General features: G+C 40.1%; 1 protein-coding gene across 1 annotated transcript; it reads right to left on the reverse strand.

Moving 5' to 3' along the window:
- Positions 1-841: 841 nt before the first annotated feature.
- On the reverse strand, positions 842-5,596 carry LOC135223134 (basic proline-rich protein-like). The gene is made up of 2 exons (XM_064261638.1): positions 5,464-5,596; positions 842-2,262 (listed from the first exon to the last, which is right to left on the reverse strand). Exons 1-2 carry the CDS (start codon positions 5,594-5,596, stop codon positions 842-844), a joined length of 1,554 nt encoding a protein of 517 aa, XP_064117708.1.
- Positions 5,597-11,695: the final 6,099 nt, after the last annotated feature.

The following is an 11,695-nucleotide window of genomic DNA, read 5'->3' on the forward strand; positions in this document are numbered from 1 at the left end:
GGTCAGACGCAAACTGCCTGCTTGAGGGGCTCGAGAAACTCCTACGACAGAAGGAGAAAGACGTGCAGCTATAAACGGCAGAAGCGGCGCGGATAGCGAGGCTCATTCAGGAACAAAAAGACTCAAGCGAAAAGTGGGAATCCGACTGGAAAGACTTGGAGCTGAGGTTGCAGCGCCTGCAGAAGGCTTTGGAGGACCTCTTGGAAGGAAAAGCGTGGACTCCAGTGTAAAGTTGAAAGAGCGAAACTCAAGAGGAAGGAGCTGGCATGCCTTCTAGAGGAAGGAAATGGTGGCCTGGAGTTGCTGAAGAAGAAGGCCGGTGTCCAGGGCGAATGGAACGACCAGATGGATGATGAGGTTGGATGGGTGCGAGGAACGAAGGAGAAAATGGTCTGTGATTTGAAGAGGCTCCAGGATAAATGAAGACGAATGGAGGAGAGCAAGTGAAAACTGCAGAAGCTTCTGTGGATGTTGAAGAAATGGCGTGATGAAGACTGCACTGGCCTCATTCAGACGGATAAGATGTGGAAATTTTGAGGAAGATGTTTATTTTGTAATAAGTTTGTTTTGTTAATCGTTGAAGTAAATTGAACTTGAACGGAAATAAATATGTTAAAATATTTTCTTAGAGTTTTATTGATTCGTGGATGGAAAAGAAAAGGGAGGGAATATAGAAACGGTGAAGAAAATAAGGGGATTTGTGTAGGTGTCGGGAGAAGAAACAGGATTAGGAGAAGCCCCAAGAAAATTGAGAGGATTGAGTAGGATTAGTGGAGGTGCCAGGAGAAGAAAGAGAGGATTGAGTAGGATTGGTGGAGTGCAAGGAAAAGAAGTTGAAGATTCAGAGAATACCCAGGAGAATTGAGAAGATGCAGTGGCATATTCTGATTCTAAGGTACAAAATAGCTGTTACACTGTGCAGGGAGCGGCGGGCGAGGCCCGCCGCGGGTCCCAGGACGGGCGGGCAGGTGCCCGCCGAGCGTCCCGGGTTGGGCGGGCAGGCGCCCGCCGAGCGTCCCAGGACGGGCGGGCTGGCGCCCACCGAGGGTCCCGGGACGGGCAGGCAGCGCCCGCCGAGCGTCCGGGACGGGCGGGCAGGCGCCCCCCGGCGTCCCGGGACGCGGGCAGGCGTCCGCCGAGCGGCCCGGGACGGCCCGGCAGCGTCCCGCCGAGCGTCCGGACGGCGGGCAGGCTCCGCCGAGCGTCCCGGGACGGGCGGGCAGGCGTCCGCCGAGCGTCCCGGGACGGGCGGGCAGGCGCCCGCCGAGCGTTCCCGGACCGGGGCGGGCAGGCGCCCGCCGGCGTCCCGGGACGGCGGGCAGGCGCCCGCCGAGCGTCCCGGGAACGGCGGGCAGGCGCCCCCTCCGAGCGTCCCGGGACGGGCGGGCAGGGCGCCGCCGAGCGTCCCGGGACGGGCGGGCAGGCGCCCGCCCGGGTCCCGGGACGGGGCGGGCAGGAGCCCGCCCGGCGTCCCGGGAGACGGGCGGCAGGCGCCCGCCGCTGGTCCTGGGACGGGTGCGGGCAGGCGCCCGCCGACGTCCCGGGACGGGCGGGGGGGGGGCAAGGTGCCCGCCGAGCGTCCCGGGACTGGCGGGCTAGGCGTCCGCCGGCGCGTGGCCCGGGACGGGCGGGCAGAGGCCCCGCCAGCGTCCCGGGACGGCTGGCAGGCGACCCGCCGCGGGTCCCGGGACGTGCGGGCCGGAGCCGCCGAGCGTCCCGGGAGGGCGGGCAGCGCGCCGCCGAGCGTCCCGGGACGGGCCGGGCAGGCGCCCGCGAGAGTAATCCCGGGACGGGCGGGCAGCGCCCTCCGGCGGTCCTGGGAGGGCGGCAGGCGCCGCCGAGCGTCCCCGGGACGGGACGGGCATAGCGCGCCCGCCGAGCGTCCCGGGACGGGCAGGCAGGCGTCCGCCGAGCGTCCCGGGACGGGCGGCAGTCGCCGGGCCCGGGGAGGCGTCCCGGGACGGGGCGGGCAGGGCCCGGGGCCCGGGCCGGGAGGGGGGGCGTCGGTTGGGGTTGGGGCATGCCGCCCGTCCAGCGTCCCGGGACGGGCGGGCAGGCGTCCCGGCCCGCAGTCCCGGGACCCGCCAGGCCCGGGTTCCGCCCGCGTCCCCCGGGACCGGGCGGGCCCAGGCGTCCGGGCCGGGAGGGCGTCCCGGGCCGCGGGCAGGCGTCTGCCGCTGGGTCCTGGGTAACGGGCGGGCAGGCGTCCGCCGAGCGTCCCGGGACGGGCGGGCAGGCGTCCGCCGAGCGTCCCGGGACGGGCTGGGCAGGCGTCCGCCGAGCGTCCCGGGACGGGCGGGCAGGCGTCCGCCGAGCGTCCCGGGACGGGCGGGCAGGCGTCCGCCGAGCGTCCCGTGATGGGCGGGCAGGCGTCCGCTTCGGGTCCCGGGACGGGCGGGCAGGCGGCCGTTGCGGGTCCCGGGACAGGACAAGAAGGTCCCTCTGAAATTGAAAGGAAAGTTCTATAGGACGGTGGTCAGACCAGCAATGTTATATGGAACAGAAACGGCAAGTATGAGGAAAACAGAGGAGAAGAAGATGGATGTAGCAGAAATGAGAATGTTGAGATGGATGTCGGGAGTAACCATGGAAGATGCGATTAGAAATGAGTATATAAGAGGATCGACAAAGGTAGCTGAAATATCGAAGAAAATACATGAAGGAAGGCTTCGATGGTATGGACATCTATTACGAAGGGAGGAACGTCATGTTGGAAGACATATGATGGAAATGGAAGTGCAGGGTAGAAGGAAGAAGGGAAGACCAAGAAAGAGATGGCGTGATTGTGTAAGGGAAGATATGGAATTGAAAGGTATAAATGAGAACGAGGCACAAGACAGAAATCGATGGAGACGACTCATTCGCAATGGCGACCCCATATAAAAATGGGTTTAAGCTAGGAAGAAGAAGAAGAAGAAGAAGAAGATCATGGGATAGGTATCAGTACCAGTCATGTTTAATTATATATATTTATTTTAAATTACTACTCAGTGATGCTATTTTGATTTTCGATGTTTTGGGGTGCTTAAAGATATGTATGGGTGGGCCTATCAACTCACATATCTTCGTGTTAATTCGTTATCAGTTTAGTTTACATTATGGAAAGAAGTGACGTTCTAAGCTGTATACTTTTTTACCATTGTTAATACAATATAGTAATAATTTTTCCATAACAATTGTTGATAACATTACTAATTATTCATAATTCCATTTTTTCGTTTTTGTAGAGAGAAATGTTTCATTTGTATTTTTTTCTTAATTATGTATGTAAATTGCAAGGTATTAATGACTACAAAGAAATCATACATAAATTCATTATTTTGTCAAGTTATAAAAATGTGTTGAATATCAGAAACAGTGTGAGATAATAATTACGATAAAATCTACAATTTTGTACGATATTTTTTACTGAAAACCCATAATTTTGAGGAGCCAGTACGATAATTCCAATCCGAGAGTGTGGCAGCACTGCTTGTACATGTTTTGACAAGCCTTGTGGGAGAAAGAGAGATATATAAAACGTATAAGAAAAAATTGTATATAGTTAATGTAAACAATATTATGTTATGGTGAAAACGGCCTTTCATAAAATTACCATAACTGCTTTTCTTAATTATAAAAAACTATATCTTAAAAAAAACAGTTTACTTCGTGGAAACGAAACATCGACAGAAAAAGGTTATTTTATTGTTCGTAAAAAATCTTCATCAGAATGAATAATATTTTTCCTTATGCGTTTGTTCGCTGTTAAATTCATTTCATCATACTGTTTTCATTTATAATTAAGAGCACAACAGGGTACAGGAATAATAACTCGTTTGCTAACTAATTAACATAATAATCACTTTATTTGTGTTGGTAAGCATCATAAGTCTATTTTCCTCTCCATTAATTTCGAAATATTCTTTAAAATATTCTCCAAATTATATTTCGGGAAGAATCTAAAGTTTCACCTTGAAGGGAATATGAATAAGGAAATTCAGTTAATGTTCAGAGGGTTTCAGCTCAATTCAGCGACAAATGGACTCATGTGCCCATTTTTATTGGTTGCAATGGATTATTATTGAAAAAATGAACATTATATTTCCGTTTTATAATCATTATTATTATTATTTATACATGCAAAAATGACACATAGTATAAGGCTACTGACTTAAAAAGTAAGTGCACAGTAAGTAGAATGCGAAATATGATACTGGAAAAGCATAAAAGAAAATAAAATATATAGAAACATACAAATACAAATTTACAATTATCAATTGACAAAAGCCAAATTAACACTGATGCATGACACTTTGAAACAGTAAACATTAAAGACTCATAAATAGTATACTAAGAAAGGAAATTACATCTTCAAGCAAAGGAATTATAATGACGGTAAATTTTTAAAAACTTACAACTCTATTTCTGTCCTCGTCACAAGATTTTATCTTACCCTTGCTTATGGAAAAACAAGCTGAACCACATTAAACTGCAGCAAAGCGAACAATAGTAACTAAGTTTCTGAAATACCATCAAAAGAGAAGAGAATCATTTCCAATATATAAATAAATAAATAAATAAATAATTAAAAAATAAATTAAAAAGCAACGTTTGAATTCCATAGACTTTTGAAATGTAAAAAAAGGAAATGAGAAGAAAACAGAATGCAAGATGGCCTTCACTCACCTTCAAGTCAAAAAGGTATATTATCTTCTTAAATATTCCACTAAACTAAAAGAGATGGGAAGAGAAGATATAAGAAAGAACAAATAAAAAATAATAATAAAATTGTACCTTCCTATTAAAACAGCTGCTTTATAGACTTTAACTCAAAAGCATATATTTGTAGATAAATAAAATTTTGTGAAGAAAAAGTGACAGTCACCTCTAGAGGACGCATATGGTTATTACCTGAGGACTTTTTCACTCCTCCCTTTTACTGCGATGACAGATTTGTTTGCTTTCTTATTTGTGTCGCAGGTCCTTTGTTTGCTTTGATTATGAGCGCGTCTCTCTGTCAATACGTCCACATCCCTTCTGTTTGCATATTCACATAAAGAGGGTTATATGGGCGAACATGTGTGAGCGCCATTGTGGGAGTAGAGGGTCACCTCAGCCCTCATTTAGCAACCAAATTTATAAGGTTTTGTTTATTAGACGATATTTGTAGTTAAACGTTTGCGAACAGAAAATATGATGGAGAGTCACCGTAGGCCCATTTTTCACCAATCGACTGTGTTCCTGTTGAATTAAGCAGTGTATTCCGTATCTATTAGTTAGTCGTTTCAAGTCACAACCAGGGTGAATAATTATGATCGTGGGATTTGCAAAGAGTTCTTCGGAACTTTCTTCTTTCCCTGTTCATCTCTTTGTGAAGGTTACTCCATACACACGTATACGCCATCTCTCCTCTCTCTCTCTCTCTCTCTCTCTCTCTCTCTCTCTCCTCTCTCTCTCTCCTCTAAATGAGCATGCACTTACCAGATTCGGAAGATGATGCAGCGTAAGATATATCTTGCTTCAAAGAATAAAGCTTCGTTTGTTCGACGAACCTTGTAGTTACCGAGTGTGTGTCACCTCTGTTAGACGTATTTACCATCATCTCGTTGGGCATCTTAGTATATGAAACTGCAAGCCTCACACAAAAACTCTCTCTCTCTCTCTCTCTCTCTCTCTCTCTCTCTCTCTCTCTCTCTCTCTCTCTCTCTCTCTCTCTCTTGAAAAGAATAAAATTTTACAAGGTTGGCCAATATAACATGACATATCCCTCTTCACGTGACAAAACTGAATGATGACAGGTCGATATATGACTGTCGGCCAGATACTCAGATTTTCACAGCCCAAAAGGTTTTCCGCCACAGTGATTACCACTACGGGGTTAACTTTGAAGTAACCCGCCTGCTAAATGGTCCACTGACTTTCAATTTATTCCCTCAAAAACTTAAAATCGGTTTCATAACAGTTTTTTGAGAGTTTTCTTCCTGAACCGGGTGGGTTTACACAGGATTCCTTTGTTTGTCATTGGAGTCCAATTGAAACCAATGACCATACAGAACGACATTCCATTTTCTCTCTATCTACTGTATTGGTATCTTTCCTACGAGGTGACTAGTCTGAGGAAATATTTTGTAAAATTCGTTTTTATTGTTTCATGATCTCTATATGGTAAAATATTGTAATTTAATTGGGTCACTCCATCAAAGTTAGTCTCTGGAAGTTATTGGGACAAAACGAAAAGTTTGCTGGTTTTAAAAACTGCCACATACATAGTATTAACAATTCAGCAAGCGTAAAAGGCATACATAGATACATACATACAGAGAGACCGACAGATATAGATAACACTCTTTGTCCTCTTTGCCTCACAAAAACTAAATTTTTTACTTAAAAAACACAATGAAAACGGAACATTGCATTTTCTAGAATTAGATTTTTTCTCATAATTGGAATAAAACATAATGGAAAGGTGTATTGTCATAAGCAAAAGACAATAATTAAGGAAAATAAACTCTTAGTATTGAAAAGATTGGGAAAATAATAAATTTTAAGCATTTAATCAAACACACGAGACAAAAAAAAACCAGTGAGCAAATACATAAATAATTTAACAGATCCAAATAGACAAACACCAAAAGGTATAAGTTATTCAAACGTGTGATTAGAGTTTATGAAAAGAGGCCCCTTACTAAATCTTACTCTAGTCTCCAACGCAGGAGGCTTACCTACACCATAGCTGACATTAACGATCTGTAATTACATAGCTTATTACAGGTCCTTGAAGTTAACTATCACTTAAACCAAACCTATAGCCATGAATTCCACTGTTTATTTTTTCGGCACTTGCTGGGCGTTAGAATGAAAAATATTATGGTTCCTGTCCATTCCAGTCACTAAGAACTGAAAATTTAAACTGATAAATCCCCTAAATAAAACTTACCCCAAGAATAAGTAAGTGAATTGTAATTGTTCTCAGTCTTTATGCTACTTTGCCGAACTGTAAAAAAAATAAAAATAAAAATAGAGGTTTATTAGTATAATCTTTCAAGTATACCGACATTATTCATTTTGAAAATGTAAGGGAAAGTCTCAAGGGCTTCTCGAAAGTAGGTTAAATATATATCAATAATCAGGAAATTTGCACGTTCCCGTCAAACAAATGATTTTGTTTTTAAATTCCAGAAAGAAACAACTTTTACCTACCGTATCGAATAGATTACCTTCTACACTTTAAAAAATAAAGAAAACGGTTTTTTTTTGGAAAACGATTATATATATATATATTATATATATATATATATATATATATATATATATACTATATATATATATATATATATTATATTATGTATATATATCTATATATAATATATATATATATATATATATATATATATATACTATATATATATATATATATATATATATAAGGCCATGGGAGAATGTATTTTCAGTAAGTCAGGAATTTGAGGATATCTTAATTTTTTATAGTTTTCTAATCTCCCAAACTGCTATCTCCCTCCAATGTTTACTCCCTCATTCCGTTAGATTAGCAAAGTATTCATGATAACTGAGAAATAAAAGAACAAAATGGAAATAAAAGTGAACAATGCTTGCACATATGGAGAGCATAAATCCTGATGTCTTTTCGTAACTACTTACAAGTTTGCATCCAAGTTTGTGCACACTTTCTCATACGCCCTTTCCCCCCATTATACATACAGGTGGATATCCATCCTAAAGATTTACGAATAAGGGGGTAGGAAAGATAAAAAGGGTAGCAATAGGGCCAAGAAGGATCCCATTAAAGTCCTTTTATCACTCTGGCTCTCCAGTCTCAATCTCAACAAAAGGACGTTTGCAGTGACGTCAGTCCAAGATATAGAGGGCCTTATGCCATCCCCTCACTGAGCTTCAACGCCCAGATGAATATTATTTGCTCGTCGTAACGAACTTTCTTTTTGTACAGTTATGACGTCATTTCTCTTCTTATGGTCTTTAGTCTCCTCTTGTCTTTTGTTTCATTCTTTTGACCACTCTCTCCTTACTCACAGCTTCCTCGCTCCTCCTTCTTGTTTCTTTTTTTATGACTTATTCTTCGTGGAGATAATGGCCTTCATCTAAAAGTTTGTAAGTCGCTAATTTCCTCCTAGATCCGACACGCTGGTGAGGGCCAAAAAATCTGACAAAATCCCCATTGCATGAAGCAACATTTATCATCTCTTCCACATGTCTTTCTTCTGCTTCCTCTTTTCGTTTATAAAATTTTTTCTTGTTTATTGCTTCCGCATATAGCGCTGATATACACAGGGAAATATGAAAATATATATCCATATATCTTCTCTACCAGATGGCTAAATTTGTACGATTTAAGGAATATTTATAGATATGTTGTGAATTCTGCAACAATGCCGAAGAAATAGAGTAAGGGTATGTAAGAATTCACCAACGATATGAAAGCTTATGTTGTCTCAATCTGTATTTAATGAAGACACTGCCGCCATGAAGTGAAACTTGCTGAAGATTAACAGCTAAGTGCAAACTTCGGAAAATCTTCAACAGTGAAATGTTTACTTGAGAAAGACATTAGCAACGAAGTGTAAAGCCCAGGAAAAAGGTCAAACAAGAAATACTAACCAACGAAAGACGTCAGAAACGAAACATAAACTCAAGAGACGTCAGTAACAAAACATAAACTAAAAAGAGATTTCAACAAAGAGGCAAACTCAAAAGAGACGTCAGCAACAAAATATAAACTCCAAACAGACAAGCAACGAAACATAAACTCAAAAGAGATATCAGCAACGAAATATACACTCAAAAGAGACGTCAGCAACGAAATATACACTAAAAAGAGAGGTCAGCAATAAAACATAACCTCACTACACAACATAAACTCATTCAAAAGGGAAATCAGCAACGAAATATATACTGAAAAGAGACGTCAGTAACGCAATATAAATTCAAAACAGACATCAGCCACAAAACGTAAACTCGGAAGAGACGTCAGCAGCGAAACATAAACTCAAAAGAGACTCTGGCAACAAAATATAAACTGAAAAGAGACTTCAGCAACTAAATATAAACCCAAAAGAGACGTCAGCAACAAAACAAACTCAACATAAACTCCAAACAGATATAAGTAACGAAACAAACTCAAAAGAGATGTCAGCTATGAAACAACTCCAAAGAGACGCCAGCAAAGAAATATAAACTCAAAAGAGACGTCAGGAACAAAACATAAACTCAAGAGATGTCAGCAACGAAATATGAACTCAAAATAGACCTCTGCAACGAAATATAACCTCAAAAGAGACGTCAGCATCTTTATAAATTCAAAAAGAGACGTCAGCAAAAAAAAAAAAACTCTAAAAGAGACGTCAGCAACGAAATATCAACTCAAAAGAGACGGCAGCAATGAAACATAAGCTCAAAAGGGATGTCAGCAACGAAATATAAACTCAAATGAGATGTCAGCTGTGAAATATAAACTAAATAGAGACGTCAGCAAGAAAGTATAAACTGAAATGAGACGATAGCAACAATAGCATAAACTCAAAAGCAATGTCAGCAACAAAATATAAACTCAAAAGTGACGTAAGCAACGAAATATATTAACACAAAAGATACCTCAGCAACAAATTATAAGCTCAAAAGAGACGTCAGCCACAAAACGCACTTGAAAGAGATGTCAGCAACGAAATATAAACTCAAAAGAGACGTAAGCAACGAAATATAAACTCAAAAGAGACGTAAGCAACGAAATATAAACTCAAAAGAGACGTCAGCAACGAAATATAAACTCAAAAGAGACGTAAACAACGAAATATAAACTCAAAAGAGACGTCAGCAACGAAGTGTTGACTCAAGAAAAATTTCAGCAACAAACAGTAATCTTAAGGTAAACGTCAGCAATTAAGTAACATATTAGTGACTTGTCAGCAACGGTGTATACAATTTTGAGACTCCTCTATCGAACACAACAATCCTTTGAGAAGTCGACAATTTTCATTTACAAATTAGCAATGAATCGTAATTTTTAAATAGTTCTAATAAAGGAATATGTGAGTTGTAAGAATCAAACCGTTTACATAAGTAGAGTCACATTTTTAGGGACAAGTCACTGAAACCACAACCTTTCCACGAATTTGGTAAAATGTAGTTTTCATTAATATCTGGCATGAACTACTAGTAAGTATGATGCACGTAAGTTTTGCTATGCAAAATTTCTCTCTGGAAATTTAAACTTTATAATTGATTTTCAGAGCCATCAGAATGGCAACAGATCGAATGCACTAAATAATTTTATTATTATAATACCTCTCGTTTTGACTAATCTCTCTCTCTCTCTCTCTCTCTCTCTCTCTCTCTCTCTCTCTCTCTCTCTCTCTCTCTCATTTTCCCCTCCTCTTCGTTTCAACGTCCACTCGTGTTTACTTTAATATCGCTATATCACATCTTTGCTTTTATTTCACTGATGCAATTACAAAAAGTTAAAAATCATCAATTGTGGCTCGGAATTACGGAAATGATTTTCTCTAATATACAGACCGTTCTTGCGGATGCCAAATGATTTCGTCTCTGTAATTTCATTTACCTTTTATCGTCAGTATATATATATATATATATATATATATATATATATATATATATATATATATATATTATATATATATATATCGAGTTACAAATGTCCTTTAATATCTAATTCGCTCTACCTCGGAATTAATATATTTTCATATATGCTTAACCGAAGGGGAATTCTTTAGGCGATAAGAGAATTGTCGCCTAAAAAATTCCCCTTCGGTTAAGCATATATAAAAATATATTAATTCCGAGGTAGAGCGAATTAGATATTAAAGGACATTTGTAGCTTGATGTATGTATATGAATCACAGTAATATGATATGACTCATATGTATATATATATATATATATATATAGATATATATATATATATATATATATATATATATTATATAATATATATATATATATATATATATATATATATATATATATATACTATATATATATATATATATATATATATATATATATATATACGCACATACACACACACACACACACACATATATATATATATATATATATATATAATATATATATATATATATATATATATATATATATATATATATATATATATATATATATATATATATATATATATATATATATATATTATATATATGTGTATATATAGATATGTGCATCTGTAATCGAGCTAGTTTAATTCATTCCTCAGAATGCCACCTCTGATATTAGTCTATTTATAGATCAGAAAATTCTGTAGTATGTAATTCATCTTTAAGGGTTACTTAGCATTCTATTTCATCTTATTTATCCAGAAATGCAAACATAAATTATTTGTTCCAAGTTTTAGTCTTATATTTAACCATATATTTAACCACACAAATTATGTTGTGGTGATTATTCCTTGCATTGTCGTATGGCCAGGTCTCGAGGGACTGAATCTTCAAATTCTTAAATATTGTTTAAACATATTAAATAACATTTAATTCAGACAAGCACCAGGTTTAAGTTGAAGGTTCCACAACGAATTGAGCTGCCGAAAGGCTCCCCTTTGATTTTAGAAATCAAATCAGAACTAGAAGTTCAGCGTTTGGTATTGCTCTTACTGGTCATATGCTACCTCCATCTACTCTCTGTACATTTTCCTCTTAGTGGGAAT

This window comes from Macrobrachium nipponense, chromosome 8 (genome assembly GCF_015104395.2).
Source record: "Macrobrachium nipponense isolate FS-2020 chromosome 8, ASM1510439v2, whole genome shotgun sequence".
Lineage (NCBI taxonomy): Eukaryota > Metazoa > Arthropoda > Malacostraca > Decapoda > Palaemonidae > Macrobrachium > Macrobrachium nipponense.

What these genes read in the sequence shown, in the direction of transcription:
- LOC135223134 (XM_064261638.1), bottom strand. Translation starts at nt 5,596, where the DNA reads ATGCCCAACGAGATGATGGTAAATACGTCTAACAGAGGTGACACACAC. An exon ending in TGCATCATCTTCCGAATCTG is followed by an intron (nt 2,263 to 5,463) that starts GTAAGTGCATGC and finishes ACGCCTGCCCAG; the next exon opens with CCCGTCCCGGGACGCTCGGC.